General features: G+C 46.1%; 1 protein-coding gene across 1 annotated transcript in view; it reads left to right on the top strand.

Annotated features, from left to right (window-relative positions):
- Positions 1–16,357, top strand: part of DHRS11 (dehydrogenase/reductase 11) — a 554,518-nt gene extending 538,161 nt beyond the window's left edge. Inside the window, exons 6-7 of the mRNA XM_078679785.1 lie at positions 3,221–3,286; positions 15,988–16,357. Coding sequence (XP_078535911.1) covers positions 3,221–3,286; positions 15,988–16,029 — 108 coding nt within the window. The 3' untranslated portion in view covers positions 16,030–16,357. The remainder of the gene's footprint in view (positions 1–3,220; positions 3,287–15,987) is intronic.
- The last annotated feature ends 3,570 nt before the right edge of the window (positions 16,358–19,927 follow it).

The raw sequence follows: 19,927 nt of genomic DNA, 5'->3' as shown, positions 1-19,927 counted from the left end.
TAACAACACACCCATTCCAAGACCCATTACCCCAGACCACCCCCCATTCCCCTGTACCTTTTCCAGGCCCCCCATATCTTCTTCCACTTTTTCGGGCACCCCCTACTTCTGTAAATGGTTTCCTCTGCCCTCTGGCACCAGTGCAGGTCCCGTTCCCACTGATCCCACTGCGGAGGGGCCGCCGCCCCCCAGGCCCTGGCAATGTTCCGCTTTGCAACTCCCACCAGGTCTGGACTTTCTTGGTGGTGGTCACTGTTGTCCTCCAAGTTTCTGCTCCATACTGCAGGACCGAGTTTACGTTAATGTTAAAAAGTGTGATCTTGGTTTTTAGAATTAGGACCTTGGAGCTCCAGATCTTCTTTAGCTGAATGAAGGCAGCCCTTGCTTTGTCGAATCTTGCCTTGACGTCCGTGTCTGTGCCGTCCTACTGGTCTATAACACTGCCCAGGTAGGCGAAGGCTAACCTCTTTTAGTGCATCGCTTGCAAGAGTGACTGCAGCTGTGCTAGCTGTGTTAGTCTTCAGGATCTTGGTTTTCCCCCTGTGGATGTTGAGGTTCAGGTGTGCTAATGTGGCTGCCACATTGTTGGTCTTCTCTTCCATTTGCAGATGGGTATGGGAGAGTAGGGCCAGGTCATCTGCAAAGTGCAGGCTGTCGAGATATATCCAAGGTGTCCAGTGGATCCTATGCTGGGGGTGTCTTCATGATCCAGTCTATGGCCAGTAGGAAGAGAGCAAACAACCCTGGGGGGCTCCGGTCCTCACTTTGAAGGTGTCAGGATTCTGCAGAGAGTCTTGGTGGAGATTCATTCTTTATGCTGGTGTTTGTTGGGACCCAGTACCTACTGGCAGGTTGATGTCACGGTTTATTTGATCTTCTCCCTCTGAATTTCTACTAGGTCTCTGCTATTGCAGTACTTGAAATTTGTTACTGAGGATGACTGAGTATTCACTCCGTTACTGTGCATCCATGAGGAGGGTGGTGTAATATCGCTGGTGTTGGTTTGTCGGTTCCATTCATTCTTTCTTCAGCTTTAGCCTGGCCATGACAAAGTGATCGTCTTATGCCACGTCTGCTCCTCTCGTTACTCTGATATCCTGCAGGGAACTCTGGAACTTCTTGGCAATGCAGGCATAGTTGATCTGATTCTCTGTTGAACGGTCTGATGACACCCACGTTGCCAACAAAGTTAGTACGCACATAAACTCTTTTCAGGGAACCCTCTATTGTTTTATCTATTGAATTTGCTATCAAAGAATTCTGAGTGGCTAAGGATTATAACATGTTGGCTAGTAATGTATTTACTTTCACAGTTTGTGAATATTCAACATCAAAGGGTACTGATTGCTTAAAAATCTAGAAAAAACATTTTTATCAATTTCCTTCCATTCTCATAAAAATTGTTTTACAGCTTTATAAAGCCGTTGCGCACCAGCAGTACATGGATCATAGGATCTAAAAACGTAATCTATACTCCCTGGTTTTTCATCCACAGGAAAGTCCAATACCTATATAATATGTTTTGTTACTGTGTCATCTGAAATTCTTGCACCAGATTTACTCTAGGTGGTTCCGGTTCAGCTTCCCCTCGTCTTACTCAACTATAGCTAGGTTCGTTTTTGGGCCTGTAAGGCAGAAGCTACTACCCTGTCATCCAATTCTTTTGCGAATCATGGAGAGGCTGGGAAGTAGTTACTTCCTGTCTTTCAGAAGAGGAGGCTGTTTCCTCTGTGTGCTTCATTTTCTGGACATACTGTCTTGCCTCCTTTGTGGTTGCAGGCTCAACGTGATAGCCCTGCTAAAGTTAGGGCTTCAAATATACATCGGTCATGAAAAAGCCTCACCAAAAGCGAGATTTTAGACTTTATATAATGACCCCAGGCAAACCTGCCTTCTTCATGTAGACGTGCTCCTTCAGCATGTGTCCACATTGAAGAAGCGGGAGACAAGTTCTGGGCGGAACCCACAGCCTGTTTCCCTGGTGTGAATGATTCTTTTCGATGCTGCAGTTAGCAAGGCAGGGCCACCGAGTGCAAAGATAACTAGCCGCCATATTTTATCCTGCAGTAGCCATTGCCAGTAAAGGTGCAGTCTCCTATCTTGACTTACAGCCAGTGGTAAAGGATGCTGTCTACTTGGGGTCAGACTGCAAAAAACAAGGCTGGGCCATTTTCCGGCTTCACTATTTAGAGGAAGGTGCGAGGTTCAAAACAGGGGACATGGGAAAAAAATGTCAAAGTTTGCTAGCGGTTAACAGGGATTTTGTAGGATGGGAGAAGCTGTTCTGGGAGGTTGTCTCCCCTCAAAATTAAAGACTGTAATGAGGAAGATGGGTTCCGGGTTTAATAACAGTTCATATATCTTCTATCAAACATGAGCCTGCACGAGCCACACTCTTTATTTAGGACTTAACCTTTCAGAATCAGCCATTAAAAGGCGTACGAACATGAGCATCTACTGACAATGCACAGAAGCCCATCTGAGGGCCCTTTGAGAGGATTCGAGGCTCCATGTTCGGTGCTATAGAAACATAACAAATGCAAACTTAGATTGGCTTCTCTTAGGGTCAGCACGTCCTATTTCAAAGGAAAAAAAAGCTTGTAAATAAACAATGTTCTACGTTCACACAAACCTCTCTAACCGGTTAGGAACAGGCAGTGAAATCAATGTGAATGCTCTACTAATGAGCTGCCATTTGAAAGGTAATCAGAAAATTGTGTGGTGCACTCCCTTTTTTTTTTTTTACAAATGTAAGTAACTAATCACTCTACACTAGTGTGCTGTAATGCATGCTGTCTGACATGCAACTTAGTCATGTATCTCATTAAATCAAGTAAGTAAACTCAAAACCAACGTGCTCAATTTTCAGAAATCAATATCAACAATTTTTTCAATTTCATCAAGTTGAAGTATATTAATGCTCATTCTTTTCACATGTTTTTATACACACTTTGATAACAATTCTATATGTTGACAATCACATATAGTCATTTTAAAATACATGCATAAACATGTTTGGTCACTTGAATTAATGAGATAACTGCCATTTGATAGGCCATTCAAAAAAGCACCTGAAAACTTGAACTCAATAGTTTTTTGTAAACTTATATAATTTGCAATAGCCTGTGTGAGAAACTTTAATTACATTTTAGTTTGGTGTCTTGTCGTACGGCTGATGCTAAATGCTCACTGACCTTGTATTTTTTTGTATATTCTGTAGTGCCTTGAAGCAGCGGATATTGCCAACGCAGTGGTGTATGTCTTGGGCACACCACGTCACGTACAGGTAGCCATCAATCCTTCCTATCTTCAACATGTGACGTCGTTTCATGTTTGCTCTTGCTCCAGTCACTCGTTTTGTACTGGGTGGAGTAGGGAGGCTGCAGGGCAAGGGGCCGTGGGAGCACTGGTACTGGTTAAGCATTACTCACACAAGGTTATGTTCTATCGCTTGGTGATTAAGAGCCTCCGAGTTACGCCTACTACTGCGTCAAAGGTCAGAACAGCTATCTCAACGACTATGGCACTGTCAACAATCGCGAACCGACGATAATTTAGCCTTCAAGCAGGAAACATGAAATGCATTCGTTTTTTTTAGTGTTGGCATGAAAGCAGGGCTTTGCCATGAGTCATTTAACAAGAGAACTCGATTTTTCAATTCACCTGGTGTATAGTACCACCAATAACAGAACAATATATTGCCTTTCTCAATGAACAGGTCATTACACTTTCACAGAGTTTCAGTAACTTATATTGCACACCTGCTCAACAAGCTACAACTTACACCAAAAACAGCTTATTATTAATCACATAGGTGAAACCTAATGCATTTATCCATGTTTGTTTATTAAAACATGGTGGTCACCTTGAATTCGGATGCTATGTCAAAAGGTAGCTTGCTTCACTTCCTGTTTTAAGCTCTATCCGCTTTATGGAAGAGAATGAGACTTGCAGATCATGGCTCAGTCTTACAAGTCACACGATGAGCAATAATAATGAATTAGCATTAAAGCTATACACTTATTCGGTGCCAAAATTGGAGCAGTTTCCATCACAAGTAGGCCTACTGGAAACATTATCAAGAAGACCAAGAGACTAAGGCAATTTTTTAATAATATCAGTAATTATCTGTGTATACCAAAATTGGTATCACACAAATGAAACGTGTATGGTCAAATGAGCACTCAAACATTCACAAACAAAGCCTTGGCCCCACATCATGCTAATACCGGCTTGATAAGTACGATCTTGTAGCAGTGCTGTCTCCTCACATACATGTCAGAGGGTAGGGTGGCAAACTTGAGAATATATTGACAAACTGACCACTGTGAGACATGCACATGTGTTATTTTGTTGTGATACTTCTTCTGGTATACAAGAAAAGGACTGATATTAACAAAAGTGGCCTTCTTGATAATGTCAATAAATTCATTTGCAATGGAAACGGTCCATCCCATGAACTAGTAGACACAGTAAAAGAGCCTTGCTATAATGCTTACTTATTATTAATGCTCACTGTGTGACCCTTTTTGTTCACACCAATACCAGAGAGGTTTGGTCCTGAAGAAAGCCCCTTTCAAGTACTTTGGGCTCAAGTTCAAGTTCAAAAGACCTTTATTCGAATTTTATAAAATTCATAAAAGTACCACAATAAAAACATACATTTACACAACAAGAACAAGTTTGTAAAATTCATGAATTATTAAAATCAAATACATTTCTCATAAGACTATTTTCAGGGGTTTTCCATCATTTTACGTACACGTGTTATGAGTCTCAAAAAAGTGCTAGTGCGGAAAATTAATTCATCTGTATCCAGGGAAAGTAACATTAAATAGGACTCCCCTAATGAAAGGGGTCTATGTTTTTTAAAATACGGGGTTAAAAACCAGGTGATATATTTTAAATAAAATGTACAGAAGAATAGAAAGTGCAAATCATTCTGTTTACTAATACCATCACATGGGCATGGATTATAATCTTTTGTATGCTGATAGCCAAGGGGGAAGCCCAACAAAAATGTTATTGAGCCCGCCCTTAGCGGAAACAGCAATGATCTCTCCCAGTTGGTCATAGGTAGGGTGAGGTATTGTGCAAGGTTTGTCCTACTTAAATCATTTCTCTGGTAGGTCACAACAGTTGGTTTGAGGGTTTTCCTTTCCATTCGTTCTGAACTATAAAGTGCGTACAGTGCTTGTTTGACCTCAATTTTATCTTTGAGTTCAATCTTATTGGGGTCGGAAAAAAGGTCTTCCCTGTTCACGTTACTCAGTGTTTTTAAAACTCCCGCGACCCAGGGGATTGACATGCCGTGGTCACATTTAAGACAATCTTTTATGTTGTTTTGAGTTAAAACGGCAGAGTTATTCCTCCAAATCCTAATCCAGAAGAGAACTGGTCTAGATCTAATAAAATCGCATACGTAGGGGAGGTTAAGGTCCTCATTGCAAATCATTTCAGAGGAGGAAATTGGGGCACCCAGTATTTTCCTGCAGAATCGTCCTTCTTCTCGCTGGATACTGGGGCTATTTCACAATCCCCAAACATCGGCCCCGTATGTGGCTACTGGTAGGCACTGTAGCTTAAAATTTTTTAAAATGGCTCTAGTGGCACCTATTTTCTTTGGTCAGGGCAAACTCAAAATAGAATTGTTGGCTTTCGAGAACTTGCCCATGGCGTGGGCCATATGCCCACTCCATGAGCCGTTCGCAGCGAAAACCAGACCAAAATACGGGAATGAGGTTACAGATTCTAATTTGTCTGTACCTATGTGTATAGTATTGAGTTTGCGTTTCCCAGGGCCACACGACATAATAAAAGATTTTTTTAAATTGACGCTCAGGTCTAGACCCTCCATGTACTGCACGAAACCTTTAACAAGTAGGCGAAGGGCATTAGGTGTTCGTCCCATCAAGACCGCGTCGTCAGCATATAATAAAACTGGCAAAGGGAGCCCCTGGATAGTTGGTACATCACTAGACACTTGCTTTAGAGCTTTAGCCAGGCCATTAATATAGATAATGAACAGCAGGGGTGCTAAAACGCACCCCTGTCTTACCCCTCTGCCGATGTTAATGGGTCCAGATACTTCTCCGCCCACCCCTATCCTAACTTGTGCTTTGAGGTCGGTGTGGAGGTATGCCAGGAAATTGACAAGAGCCTCGTCCAATCCATAGTTCAAAAGGATTGCCCAAAGCTTAGATCTATTCACTAGGTCAAAAGCGGATGAGAGATCCATGAACGCAAGATAAATAGGGGACGATCGGGCAATGCTATACTTGTCAATAATCAATTTCAGATTCAAGCATTGCTCGACCGTCCCCACCCCGCTTCTGAATCCCATCTGGCACGGGTCCAATAGGCCCGTATCTTCAGTCCACTCAACGACCCTGTTATAGATTATTCGTCCCAGGATTTTTAAGGTGTTGTCCAGAAGAGAAATCGGACGATAATTCACTGGGTCCGATCTCTCGCCTTTTTTAAAAATTGGAACTATAATGCTAGTAGCCCAAGAGGTGGGCATGGGAACTGTAGGTAGGCTGTTAAGAACATTAAGGAGGATTGGTGCCCATAGGTCTGGACTGTGCTTGATTACATCTATGGGTAGGCCATCAGGGCCTGGAGCCTTGTTTCCAAGACTCTCTTTGATGGCTAACACCACCTCATGGAGATCTATTTCTAAACCGTAGAGCTGTCCACGGAGGAGGCTAGATGGATCTTCAGGAGGGGCAGCATATATTTTAGAGAAGTGGGCCTCCCATAAGTTGCTGGTTATATTGCAGCTAATTGGGGGTAGTTGTTTGCCCATTTCACGTGTTTTTCTGACGGCTGACCAGAAAAGGCCGCTGTTTTTCAGGTTAGCGCTCCCAACCAGCGATTCCCATTGTTCTGTTAATAATACAGCCTTCCTTTCAGCTAACTTAAGTTTATAAGATTCCCTGGCTGCCTGGACCTCTGCTAGGCACCTTGGTTTAGTGGTTAATGCCCTGCGCAGTTCCCTATTTGCTAGTGAACAGGCAGAGTCAAACCACCTGGGTTCTTTCCGCTCTTTGGGTAATGGGGCTGACAGAGAAGCTTTTATTGCTGAGCACAGTTTACCGAAATCATCGATTATCCTATGGCCGTTCCCATCCATGGTCAAGCAAGAAGTAAATAGGTTGGGGTGTTCCCTGTTTATGCTTTCTAGTATGGCCCCGCTGTCGACTCCCCTCCATTTCAGGCGCAAACCGTCGCCTGTAGGTGTAATATCTCTTGCCCCATTTAAGTTAGCTTATACCTTGTTAGGGCCTAGTTTTAACATCACAGTGAGGGGGTTATGATCACCAAACGAGGTTTCTACCACTATAGATTTTGTCACACAGTTTAATAAATGGGGAGACATAAAAATAAAATCAATTGTGGAAGAACAGTCCCGCCCTCTGAACGTAGGGGCGTGGAATTCGCTTGGAGTATGGTTTATATCCATGACATTACTGAGAGTATGTTCAGTTAATATGTTAGCTAGTTCAATACCCCTTCGTTCAGCCTGATCTGAGTGATTTCTATCCTCAGTTCTGCGGTTCTTAACAATTTTTGCATTGAAATCCCCCCCAATTAGAATCCCTGTTTCCTCCCCAATTTCAGCACAAGGTTCAAGGTACTGTAAAGTCTTAGAGAGTGCTTCGAAGTTTTTGTTAGGTACAGAACAAAAGTCATTATTGTAAAAATTAATTAGATAAATCCGGGTCTTTCGCTTGAACTCTAAAATCTGTATGTTCGGGTTTCCTCTAGAGAGGTCTGTGATTGTGCCACCGGCCAATATCTTAATGCCAGTAAACCAACCTCCCACTGCACGACCTGAGTCAGGCTTGGGTGCTGTCAGGCTGAAGCAATGATACCCTTTAATATGTAAGTTCTCCACAGCCCAGGTCTCCTGGAACATAATGATATCTTTACCATCCAGTAACTGGGCCCATTCTGGGTTTGACAATCTTGACTCTAGCCCTGCCACATTCCAGCTAAGAATGGATAGATCACAATGATTACTGTGTCTAGTTGGTTTACTTTTGACACTCTTAACTGTACTCTGCAAAGGGTAAATTGATGTAGGAGGTACAACCTCTTGTGTAATGGCACGTGTAATAACATTACTTTGTACCGATGTTTCCCGAGTTGAAATAGTTGACACCGAGAGTAGATGTTCCTCAATATCATCGCTTTCATCTCGGCATTCACCACTACATCCCTTTGTCCCCAGTCAGTCCTGATCTTCTAAATTCGAGAAGGCATTTCGAACTGATTATAGGTTGGAATGTTGTATATGGGCCTCAGCTCATTATAACCAAAATTTGAGTTTACATCGGGACTGAAGAGTGGCCTCTCACTATAATTATGCAGGGGCATGATGGGAAAGTGTGGGTGTGGCATAGAGTGTCCCATGAATTTAGCCTGATAACGCTGGGCTGGGCCGTTCATGAGACTGAAATCCTGGTTCAGTTGGTGAGATGGGTATAAATCCCTGATTCCAAGATTTCGCTCCTGAAGTCGCACAGCCGGATTAGACATGGGATTAGGAGTTGGGGCTAGATGTCTATAAAAGTAACCCAAGGGAAGTAAGGTTGTGTTAAATTCCCAGGGTGAGGGTAACGGCGCATTAACAAGAGTTTTTTGAGCCCATTGAGGGGACCTGACGTTTATGACTACACAGTCTCCCTCAAACTTTTTTCTCAATGGGCCAATCCACCCGACTCTTTGTGTTTGAATGATCTCCCTTGCACCTTCCATTGGGAAATTACAATTAGTGGATAGCCAATGGAGGATCCTGTTATTAAGAGTTGTGTGATTTTCCTCTTGGTCGTTCTTTAATTTAGGCACATTGACCAAAATCAACACATATGCCCCGCATTCAGGTGGAAGATTGATGCGGGTAGGGATTTTCTTCATATTGGTTACTGTACTAAAATCAGATTGTACTACAGGGCGATTTTGAGGGACATTCTTGGATTGATGGGTTGGGGCCCTTTTACTTTTATCCTCGTTGGGATCCATCCTTGCCCCACTAGCTGCCTTACTAGTGTTTAAAATGGCAACATGTTGAGCTGGGGGTTTGGTTTTGCTTGTGCTAGGTGCGGACATAGTTGGAATTGGTTTATTATGGCCAACTATTTTTGCTTTTGTGTTAGGATCACTATTTTTAGCGTTAATACAGCCTAATGTCCCAAAATTAGATTTATTGATTAGAGTCTGCCCTATGCCCATTTTTAAAACATGATCATCCAACGCTCTCAGCCTCTTATCTAGGTTTACGATTTGTTGATTAATTGGTCCTAAGAGGGTGGACAATAATGTCTCCATCCTCCCCCAGAATACATCATTCCCTAATGCTGCACTAGCTTCTATGGAGGGGGTTTTAGTTACCATTACTTCATCTTCTCCCTTGTCCCTTTCCCGCTCTACGGGGGCAGGAGCCCTCCGATTTCGCTTGCGCCCTCCCTTAGTTCTGTGTGTTTTTGCTGTTTACTCAGTGTCTAGGTGCTTCAATTTTCTTTTAGCTTTTTGGCCCCGTGTTCTCACAGGAATGCTATCACTTTTGTCCCTCTCGATATTTGATATGTTGGAATCCACATATGAATCATTACCATCTGAATGTAGATGGTTATTTTCCAATAATGCACAGGAATCTTGGCTGATATTCGTGTCAGGCCTAAGCAGGGTGGGTGTTGATGATAACCTGCTGCCCGGGGTGAATTGTGCCGATGGGGCCGTATCCACAATTATACAGTTCTCAGTAGAGTCTATGCCTGGAAGTCCTGTGTAGGAAGCAGCAAGTAAAGAGTTCACTGAATTGTCTTGGTTCAAAAGAAGAGGGGGCAGGCTGGATGGGAGTGAAAAGCGCCTCCCAGTATTCTGAATGGCAGTGGCAACAACATCAATTGTCTTCTGCAGCATTTTATCAATAGCGGTCAGTGTTGGCCGTGGGGTGATAATAGTAGTAGGGTGATCCAGTTTATGCGCATCTTTTGGCCTGGGTACTGCTGGTGTCCTTTTCCCTATTATTCTGAGCTGTTATTTAGTTGTTATAATGTACTTTGTCACTGACCTGATGTGGGTCCCAGGGATGATGCGAAGGGGCAGCCAGGGGGGATGGCCCAGCCCAGCCTTCTCAGGCCTCTGAGGGCCACAGAGGGCCCGCCCTTTGCCCGGGCTTAGCCCGGCGTCGCACGCATCCCGCGATGCAAGGACCCCCCCTGCCTAAGAGCGCCTCCGGGCGCGGGCAGGGCGTCGGCGGCTTCCTGCCGCAAGCACTGCTGGGACCTGTAGTCCCCCCCACTTGGCGGCCGTGCCAGATGTCAGGAGGCTAGCGGCGGTGGAGAGGGACCGGTCGCAATGCAGGGAGCCGGGTGTGGAATGGAGCAGCCCCCGTAGTCAATCTGCAGAGCAAGGCAAAGTTCTGGTGAGCGGCGTTCCACCGCAGGTGAGTTGCGGCGTCTGTAGGTTACCCCCGCTCTGTCGAGGACCCCTGCTGCTTATGAGCGCCTCCGGGCGCGGGCAGGGCATCGGCGGCTTCCTGCCGCAAGCACTGCTGGGACCTGTAGTCCCCCCCACTCGGCGGCCGTGCCAGATGTCAGGAGGCTAGCGGCGGCGGAGAGGGACCGGTCGCAATGCAGGGAGCCGGGTGTGGAATGGAGCAGCCCCCGTAGTCAATCTGCAGGGCAAGGCAAAGTTCTGGTGAGCGGCGTTCCACCGCAGGTGAGTTGTGGCATCTGTAGGTTGCCCCCGCTCTGTCGAGGACCCCCGCTGCTTAAGAGCGTCTCCGGGCGCGGGCAGGGCGTCGGTGGCTTCCTGCCGCAAGCACTGCTGGGACCTGTAGTCCCCCCAACTCGGCGGCCGTGCCAGATGTCAGGAGGCTAGCGGCGGCGGGGAGGGACCGGTCGCAATGCAGGGAGCCGGGTGTGGAATGGAGCAGCCCCCGTAGTCAATCTGCAGGGCAAGGCAAAGTTCTGGTGAGCGGCGTTCCACCGCAGGTGAGTTGCGGCGTCTGTAGGTTACCCCCGCTCTGTCGAGGACCCCCGCTGCTTAAGAGCGCCTCCGGGCATGGGCAGGGCGTCGGCGGCTTCCTGCCGCAAGCACTGCTGGGACCTGTAGTCCCCCCCACTTGGCGGCTGTGCCAGATGTCAGGAGTCTAGCGGCGCGGAGAGGGACCGGTCGCAATGCAGGGAGCCAGGTGTGGAATGGAGCAGCCCCTGTAGTCAATCTGCAGGGCAAGGCAAAGTTCTGGTGAGCGGTGTTCCACCGCAGGTGAGTTGCGGCGTCTGTAGGTTACCCCCTACTTTGGGCAATTTCTGGGCTGAAACATATCGACTTTTTTAAGAAAGGCACAATGTTTTCTTTACATTTTGCTATAAAATCTACACATTGAAGACAAGACTAAAGTTATTAGTGTACCAGTACATAGTTTTCATATCCTCTTATCTCCTCTCTGCATGCTTCATAGCCCTGATTATGGGTCCCCATAGCTATATCTTCGCACAATTTCTACACCTCAAGAGTTCTCCTTAACCATCTAAGGACCATAGATCACTTTGGTAGGATAGCTCTACTGTCTCTAACAATGTGAGGAAATGCCGTATGGTAAAGCGTGCCACCTATGGGTGGGCGAGGGCTTTCATTCTATAAAGAGAAATCAGTTCACTGTTCATTTAAGCTTGAGATTCCTTCCATGGTTAATTTTTAGATATCCCCTAGGTACCGTTCTGTTATGTGATTGAATGAATGGGAGGGCAAGCCTAGCGTTGTTTCCCTCTCGCTCCCTTTAGTGTTACACTTGATTAAATAAACACAGATCAATTCATAACGATAAAGATTCCAAACAAGTCACCCAGCCCAAACCGCTGCATTATTCCTCACTTGCAACCAGCAATGGAAAATTAAAAGAGAGTGTGAAGCGCGCAGAGCTAGACTGGTGCTTGCGGGCAACCCCCCCGGTAGGCTGGATGGAGTGGGGGCCGGTTTTCGAACAGGGGGCCGGTTTTGTGGCTGGGGGGCCGATTTTCAGTCCGACCGTCGGACCGTGAGTGACGTGACGCATGCGTGAGTCACTCACTTCAGAGAGAAGTCACCAGGTGTCTGAGACTCTCAGACTTTCAAGTTCCAAGCAATACTACCAGGCATGAATACTAGTCTGTAGCTGCAGGGAAAACAGCAGCGCCAGCAACGTGCAAGCCTGATTGGCCGGTGTGCACTGCAAGTGCAACCAAACATCCGTTTCAGCAGGAGGAGGAGGAGCCTGTGCGCAGCGCGCAGAATTATGCACCGTCTCCTCCTCCGCCGTGTCTGCGTGCCTCTCTAGGGTGTGGCTGATGTAATTCCCAAATGCGCATTGGGCAATTAAAACTGCGTGTGACTGCTGTAATGTTAGCGCTCTAGTCGGCGCGAGCAGCGTGATGACGCGACACGCCCGCGGCCATGTTGGGGATGCACGCGCATCCCAGAGAAAAGAGCGCGAGCGCCAAAGCCAGGATTAGGCAGTGGCTCGGCGCTCACTGATGTAAGACACGGAATAAATACTTAAATACACACAGCGGCTCCTGTCATCTTTGAGAGGTGATCAACACATTACAATGGCGACGAGAACGGGAGACAAAAGGAAATAACTGGAGAAACAAAACGGACCAGCAGGCAGATCAATCACTGAGCCCTGGGCAAGAGCACAGACCGATCAGCACGACGTGCTTAACAAACCCACCCATCAACCACGAAATAAGAACATCAGACAGCGTGACAGAGCCCACCTGCACACAGAGGAGCCATACAGTGCACCGAAGGAAGTGAAGGGGCACGGAAAAAAAAGGGGTAAGGCAGTAAGGGACCCCACCACACATACATCCCAAGGGCTGGAGCGCTGGCGACCTCGGGGAAAGGTGAAGGGGAAGACAATAAAAGCCCCCAGAGACGGCCTAAGAAGCAGGAGGAGGACGACTCGCCAGGCAGCCCCAAGAGCCAGAGTGGGACCAGCCCCCCAGAAAAGCGCGAAAGCATGTGCGCCCAAGCATCCTCGGCAACAGCACCGGTGCCATTCCTACCCAAACCGGGGGAACCCCTCATGAGGTGGTAAGATTGGAGAGAATACATAGACAACTTTATAGAAGTGCTGGAGGATGAAAACGAGGAGAAATGTACAAGCCAGAGGAAGAGACGAATATTATTACATACCCTAGGCCCGGAGGGGCTCAGACTTTTCAAGAACTTGGTACCCAAGCAACGTGCAAGGACCGATGATGACGTCTACGCTCATGCAATCGAAGAATTGAATGAACACTTTCGCCCTGCGGTCTGCGTCTCAATCGACAGATACAACTTCCAACAAAGAAAACAAGAGATAGGGGAATCGGTTGAAGAATACGTAGCGGCGTTGAGGAAATTGGCCTCCACGTGCAAGTAAGATGCATTCCAGGACGAGTTCATCAAAGATCAGATTGTAATGCACACCACGAGCAAAGCCGTGCAGGAGAATCTATGGGCGAGCGGGGACGCCACACTGAAGGAAGTCATGGTGATAGTCAAGAAAGCGGAATTAGCAAAGCGTTGCGCCGAGGCGGCGAAGAAAGAGACGGTGGCCAGACCGATGGTAAACAGGATAGAGGACGAAGTGCCCCGGAGAGAAGGCAAGTACAAAGGTGCCGCACAGAAAAGTCCAAACAGATGGCAAGGCAATCCAGGACCCCCAGGAAAACAGGCGGGAAATAATAAGAGGAGCTGTTACAGATGCGGAAGCTTGGCGCACGAGGCTCACTACAAGAAATGTCCGGCGTTTTACGCCAAATGCCTGTTCTGCGGGAACGTAGGACACTATGAGAAGGTGTGCCACAGGAAGTCTACCAGGACCATGGTGAAGTTTGTAGACCAAGGGCAAGAAGACCTGGGGGAAGACAACTACGAAGAAGACGACACCGTGTTATGCATCTACGACCAAGTACTCTGTGTCGACACCAAGAGGTCTACCAAGCCAGTGTTGGATATGACGATTGGAGGAGTGCCAATCAGTATAGTAGCAGACACGGGCTCGCCTTACACAATAGTCCAGAGGGCGGTATGGAATGAGACATTTAAGCCGACACTGGGCCCGGAACTGGAGCGTCTGGACATACGACCGGTCACGTACAACAGAGATCGCATACCCATGGCAGGGTTCGACCATTGAAGTTCGAATTCAGGGGGCGCAGCGCCATCTGCAAACTGTACGTCTCGGAGAAGGGACCCTCAGTCTTGGGTTGGTTGGACCAGGGGGACCTGGGCATCAAGCTGGACCCGGGAGGAAAGGTTCAGATACTACTCACCGAACCAGACAGTTGGCCGGACCTAGACCGGTGGAGGAAGGAGCACCCCAAGGTATTTGGAGGCACGGTGGGAAGACTGGAGAAGTTTGCACACAAGATTGTACTTAAAGAAGGAGCAGTACCGGTTTCGCACAAGGTGAGAAACGTACCTCTGGCCGTAAGAGAGGCAGTGCAGGAAGAGCTACAAGAGCTGGAGAACAAGGGCATAATCGAACAAGCAGAGAAGAGGGAAGACAGCAGCATTGTCGACCATTAACCCCTCCGATGCTCATGACGAGCTCACGGTTCCCGTGTGCCCATGACGAGCTGAGCTCGTAATAACAGTTAGAACGCTCACACGCAGGGCTAATTCCCCTGCTGTGCGAGCGTTCTACAGAAACGGGTGTGGCCGTGACGAGCTCAGCTCGTCATGAGCACACGACCTTTGTGGCTCATGACGAGCTCAGCTTGTCACGAGCACAGGGACGCTCAGCACAGCGGGGGAATCAGCCCCGCAGGCAAGGGGTTAAGGCCCCTACTATCTTAGAGGCTAGATTCATGCAGGTAGGACCCCAATCTAAGGCTCCTCCACCTCATATGTGTCACAACATTCTCACCCACATTACACACAATATTGGGAATCACAGGGCCCAGTCATGGCAGACTATACAAAGTTACACAGGGGAGTCAGGCAGGCTAACTCCCAACTAAGATAAGGGTAAGAAGGACAGTATCACACAGCTATTTATCAACTGCCACAAACCGTTATTCATGTCTTTGACTGGTCAATGAGACAATAGTCGCCAAAGTTAAAAGGTTTACCATGTTGGTTGGCCCTTATCAAACAGATTCTAGTGCACTGTTGGTGAGCAAAAGGTAAATTATGTTTTATGTTGACCCTTTGCAGGGCCAGACTGGCCCTAGGGGGCATTGGACATTTCCCCAGGAGACTGGACGGCTGGGGGTCGTTTTGCAGCCGTGCTGCAATATCAGCCACCAGTATCAAAAGCAACAGTGCTTCACACTTGCACCACCCCCGCACCACTTCACCCAGCCCCCTTTAGGAGGCTAGTCCGGCCCTGATCCTTTGTCAAGGGACTAGTGACTAGTGTCCTGCCCAAGAAAACAAACTGGGTCTGTTACAATATGTTTGTAAGGGTACTTGTATTTTGCCACCTCGGATGGGGAGTAACAGAGCACTGAACAATGGGCAAGAACCCTGCCATTCGCTTTAAGAAATTTTACGATGAGGGAGGCTCCATTTTGCCCGACATGGGCACTGAAGTGACTTTGGTCAATGATAGGGACAAATCAGATGGCCGAAAGTGATGGGCAGCCTTCGTGGTACTTGTACTACCATCAGCCACATGAAAAAAACGCTTTGCATTTCACAGAGCTTATCCATAAGCATTACTTATAGAAATACCTGTGCAACTCAAACCTAAGACGGAAGTAAGGCACATCTAGTCCCAGAAAATGCTTTGTGGATCAGAACTGCATCTTTGTGTGTAATGCAAAATTAAAACAGAAGTAAAACACTACAACCCACAAAACAATATTTTGTAACCGCGCCTTAGGATTCTCTTCATTGTCCTGGCATCACGCTACTTCTGGTAACAAAATACTAGAACATATTACACATATCTGCTGTTAAGTGGATAATCTTATGTTATTTTCTTTTCAATTTCCATAGGTTGGCGAGCTACTTCTGAGGCCCACAGAGCAGATTAATTAAGGAATGGAGCGCTGACTGCCGCTTTCAAAATCAAGAGAAAAACAGAGGCGGCTTTTACATGCTCTGAGTTTACTTCTTTGTTTTGTAGTGTCTGGGAGCAGGGGAGTAGCTGCCTGCCACAGGGAGTGATTGCCTTTGATTCCTATGCCTTCCCAATCAGTAGACAGTAAAAGCAAGTATCTATGAACTGCAGTTTGGGTCTTTGATTTCCTTTTGAGCCAGTGCTTTTTCAGTACAATAAATTGCATGCAAATTGCTTGAAAAAATAAAACATTAGAACCTGAAAACAAATAAATGCTAACATATAAACAAGCATTCACTAAAAGAACCCAGTGTCTCTTTTGTGGTTTTCAATTTGAATGGATGCACAATCTTGACGAAATTACAAATCTGTATTTTAAATGATAAACCCAACTCCTGTAGCGGCAGTAAAAATTGTAAAAGTTTGTGTGTATGAGCGTTTCTCTCGTCATATTCAGGTGTAATGAGAGCCACGAATAATCATTGAACCTAATAATGCACTCTAATACAGGGTAAAATAACCAGGGTAATCTCCTGTCATCTAACACTAAGTAAATCAATATGAAATCAGGGTTACCGTATGTAATATAATATGGAGTAACGTAAATTGAGCAATCCCATTTTTGTAGAGTCTGTTAATTCAAACGTTGAAAAAAAACAGAACAAGGCAGAAAATTTACAGAAACATGAAAAATACTGAGAAGGGACCTGTGTTGGAAATCATCGAATATATATATATATATATATAGTTTTCTTCAAGAATTCAGCCCTGTTCAGTGTGGCGCGCCGCAAATTGCTTGTGTTTGCATCAGGGGCAGACCTCCCCTAATTTTCCAAAAGTATTGGTTTCTAATTTGCCTGGGTCCTGATTTTGAAAATAAATAAAGAAGAACATGGTTAGAACATCTACAGAGGGCTCTACAAAGTATTTAACGTGCAGCGTGTAAAATTGGAAAGAACGTTAAAAAAATTGTGGATAAGACCAGATACACAATCAAAGTCAATCCAATAGCGAAGCACTATATGTAAAATCATGAGGCGGATCGCCAATCCATGAAGTACTATGGTATACAGCACAGATTACAGACAGAACGCTAGGGGATAGAACCAGACTGCTTCACCCGAGAGATTCTAAGTACATCCTTCAGTTACAAACTAGAATTCCATTTGGATTGAACAATGATGAAGACATGTTCGTACTTCTGAAGTGCTATTGCTAAAGGATTTCAAGTTAAATACCAATTATGGAGATCAGTACTCCGAAATCTGCCTATAATTTGAAAATTACATTAATTTGAAGAAAGACAGATAAGTGTGAATTTGTGTTGTATATGATAACGAAAACCTGTATTTGTATGAGAATTATTAATTGAAATGTTATGTTTTTAAAATATATTTTTATATTATGTTTAAAACAGTACAACGAAAGCCTATGAAAGCACCATACAGCGAATCTGAAGTCTAACCCCAGTAGCCGCATAATGATGACAACTTCCCAGAACAGCTATTGTCTCCCACACTCACCCCTTCCCAGGCGTCAATTGGCCTCTACAAGTTCAATGGCAAGAATAAGCTCCAGGCTACAAATGTCAATACAACAGATATCAACACATCCACCTTTATTCAGGTGTTACCCTACGTTGTCTCCCACTGTCCTTCATTATCTCTAGAGAATAATAGTTCATCTGTGTACCCCATAACTTACTGAAGTTGTGAGGGCAGTTCCTGCTGGCATATGTAGCTTTTTTCGCCACCATGTACATGACCTGTTTCCATTCCTGAAGTGTTGGGCATTCCCGTGCTCCCTAATATCGAGCTGTGTTCAATACTGGGGAGCACATAAATGGCCGTTCAATATCATTGGGGATCCCCAATATAAGGAATCTGAGATTCAATGGGATCTGTATTGCAAACACCCCACCAACCTCACCAGTGAGCCCAACCCAATAATCCTGAATCAGGGGGCAGCTCCAAATTGGGTTGAAGGGGCATCCTCTCCTTGACATCTCAGACAGTGTGGGTCTGCTCCCTATCCATGACATGCAACTGACATCTATCATAGTGCACTCTATGCAATATTTTGAATTGGTCTAGATGTAGCCGGCCTCTGATGGCTACCTCCCTGAGATGCATCAGTGCTGCTTCTCAATCAATATCTGCCTGCTCCCACACCTTATCCACCAACCTCTCTTGTAACTTATGTAGGGTATCTGGCATGTTATGAATACGGGAACTATAAGTTAGGGAAATCTCACCCTTCTCCAGTTCCTCTGTTAGAAGCCTCCCTTCCAATAGGGCATAATCTGGGATACCTTCTCCAGGGGGCCCCTCCTTGCTCCATGCATGTCTTATTTGTGCATATTTAAGGACTTGACCTATATTTATCCTGTAGACGTGCAGAAACGAGGAGTACAGCATAAGATCATCACCCCAAATAGGTCTCCCACCTTTGAGATCCCGATCAGAACCGAAGTCCCTGCAATTTGCACAGCTCAGGGAGCCAGTGCCCTTCCCACAAATGTGTATCTCTTGTAGGCTTGTAGTGCCACCCAATAGTTTTGATGGCTTTATCGCAGGCTGCTATCATCACCTGGGTGGCCGGGAGAAGATGTAGAGCCCCACCTTCCTAAAGGTAAGGCAGACAGGTCTGCTCCCTCCATTGTACCTGCTCCAGCCTAAGGGTTGAGTGGTCCAGGGGGGTAAATAGCCAATCATTTATGTTACTGAGGTGGGCTGCCCAATAATAGGCCCTTATGTCAGGTAGAGCGATTGTTCCACCGTTGTATTGCTTACATTGTAGAGTTTTAAGGGATATTCCGGGGTGTTTGCCATCCCATAGCATAGTCTGCACATCACCCTCAATCGCAGTAAACGTCTCGGGCGATGTTCAAAAGTACATGTTCTGCAGGACATAGAGTAATTTTTTGTAGGGAGATCATCTTAAACATGGCTGCTCCTTTTATTATTGTCAGTGGCAACTCTTCCCATTGCTCCATTTCTTCTCGACAGGCGCTCATCACCCTCCCAAGGTTGCGCACAAAGTAAATTTCCCTCCCCAGCATCATGAATATACCCAAGTATTTAAACCAAGAGTTGTGTATGTCCGGCAACGGGGGAGTGAGGGCACTTCTATTCCGCTTTGTGGTAAAAAAAGCACTGATTTGGCCCAACAGATGCAATACCTGGAATATCTCCCAACAATTGGAAGGTAAAGGGGAGGGACAAGGATGGTTCTGTGGTGTAAAGGTGGACATTGTCTGCATAGAGTGAAATCTTCTCTTCCACCGTGGTCTCTCCCGTGATCTTAAAGCCTTGTATCCCCGGATGGTCACGAACTGCGTACACTAATGATTCTATCGTGAGGGCCAACAAGAGAATGGACAGGTGACAGCCCTGTCTTGCAACTCTACTTATGGGGAACTCCGAGGACAACACCCTGTTTACTCAGACAGCAGTCACTGGGCCTGGTATAGCAATATGACCCACTTCTGGTACCAGGGATGAAACCCAAACTTGACTAGTGTATGCTCAAGAAAAGGCCAATATAGTGCGAAAAAACACCTTTTCTGCGTCAAGAGCTAGAAAGACGTGAGGCTCCGTCTGATCTCTTATTTCATTCAGCCAGTTATGTGTGCGTCGGAGGTTATACTGTGTTGACCTGCCTGGCATGAAGCCAGACTGGTCCCTATGAATCAGGGGCATGATGACTTAAAGATGTCTGGTGGCCAATATAGTGGCCAAGATATTCACCTCAGTATTGAGCAATGAAATCGGGCAAAATGAGTTGCAACATTCTTGATGCATGCCGTCTTTGTGGATGACCACTATGACCGCCCGTCTACGTTGTGGAGGGAGAGTGCCCGCTTGATTGGCTTCC

This window comes from Lissotriton helveticus, chromosome 3_1, assembly GCF_964261635.1.
Source record: "Lissotriton helveticus chromosome 3_1, aLisHel1.1, whole genome shotgun sequence".
NCBI lineage: Eukaryota > Metazoa > Chordata > Amphibia > Caudata > Salamandridae > Lissotriton > Lissotriton helveticus.
Note: the sequence above shows the minus strand (reverse complement) of the source record. Positions and strands in the feature narration are given on the sequence as shown.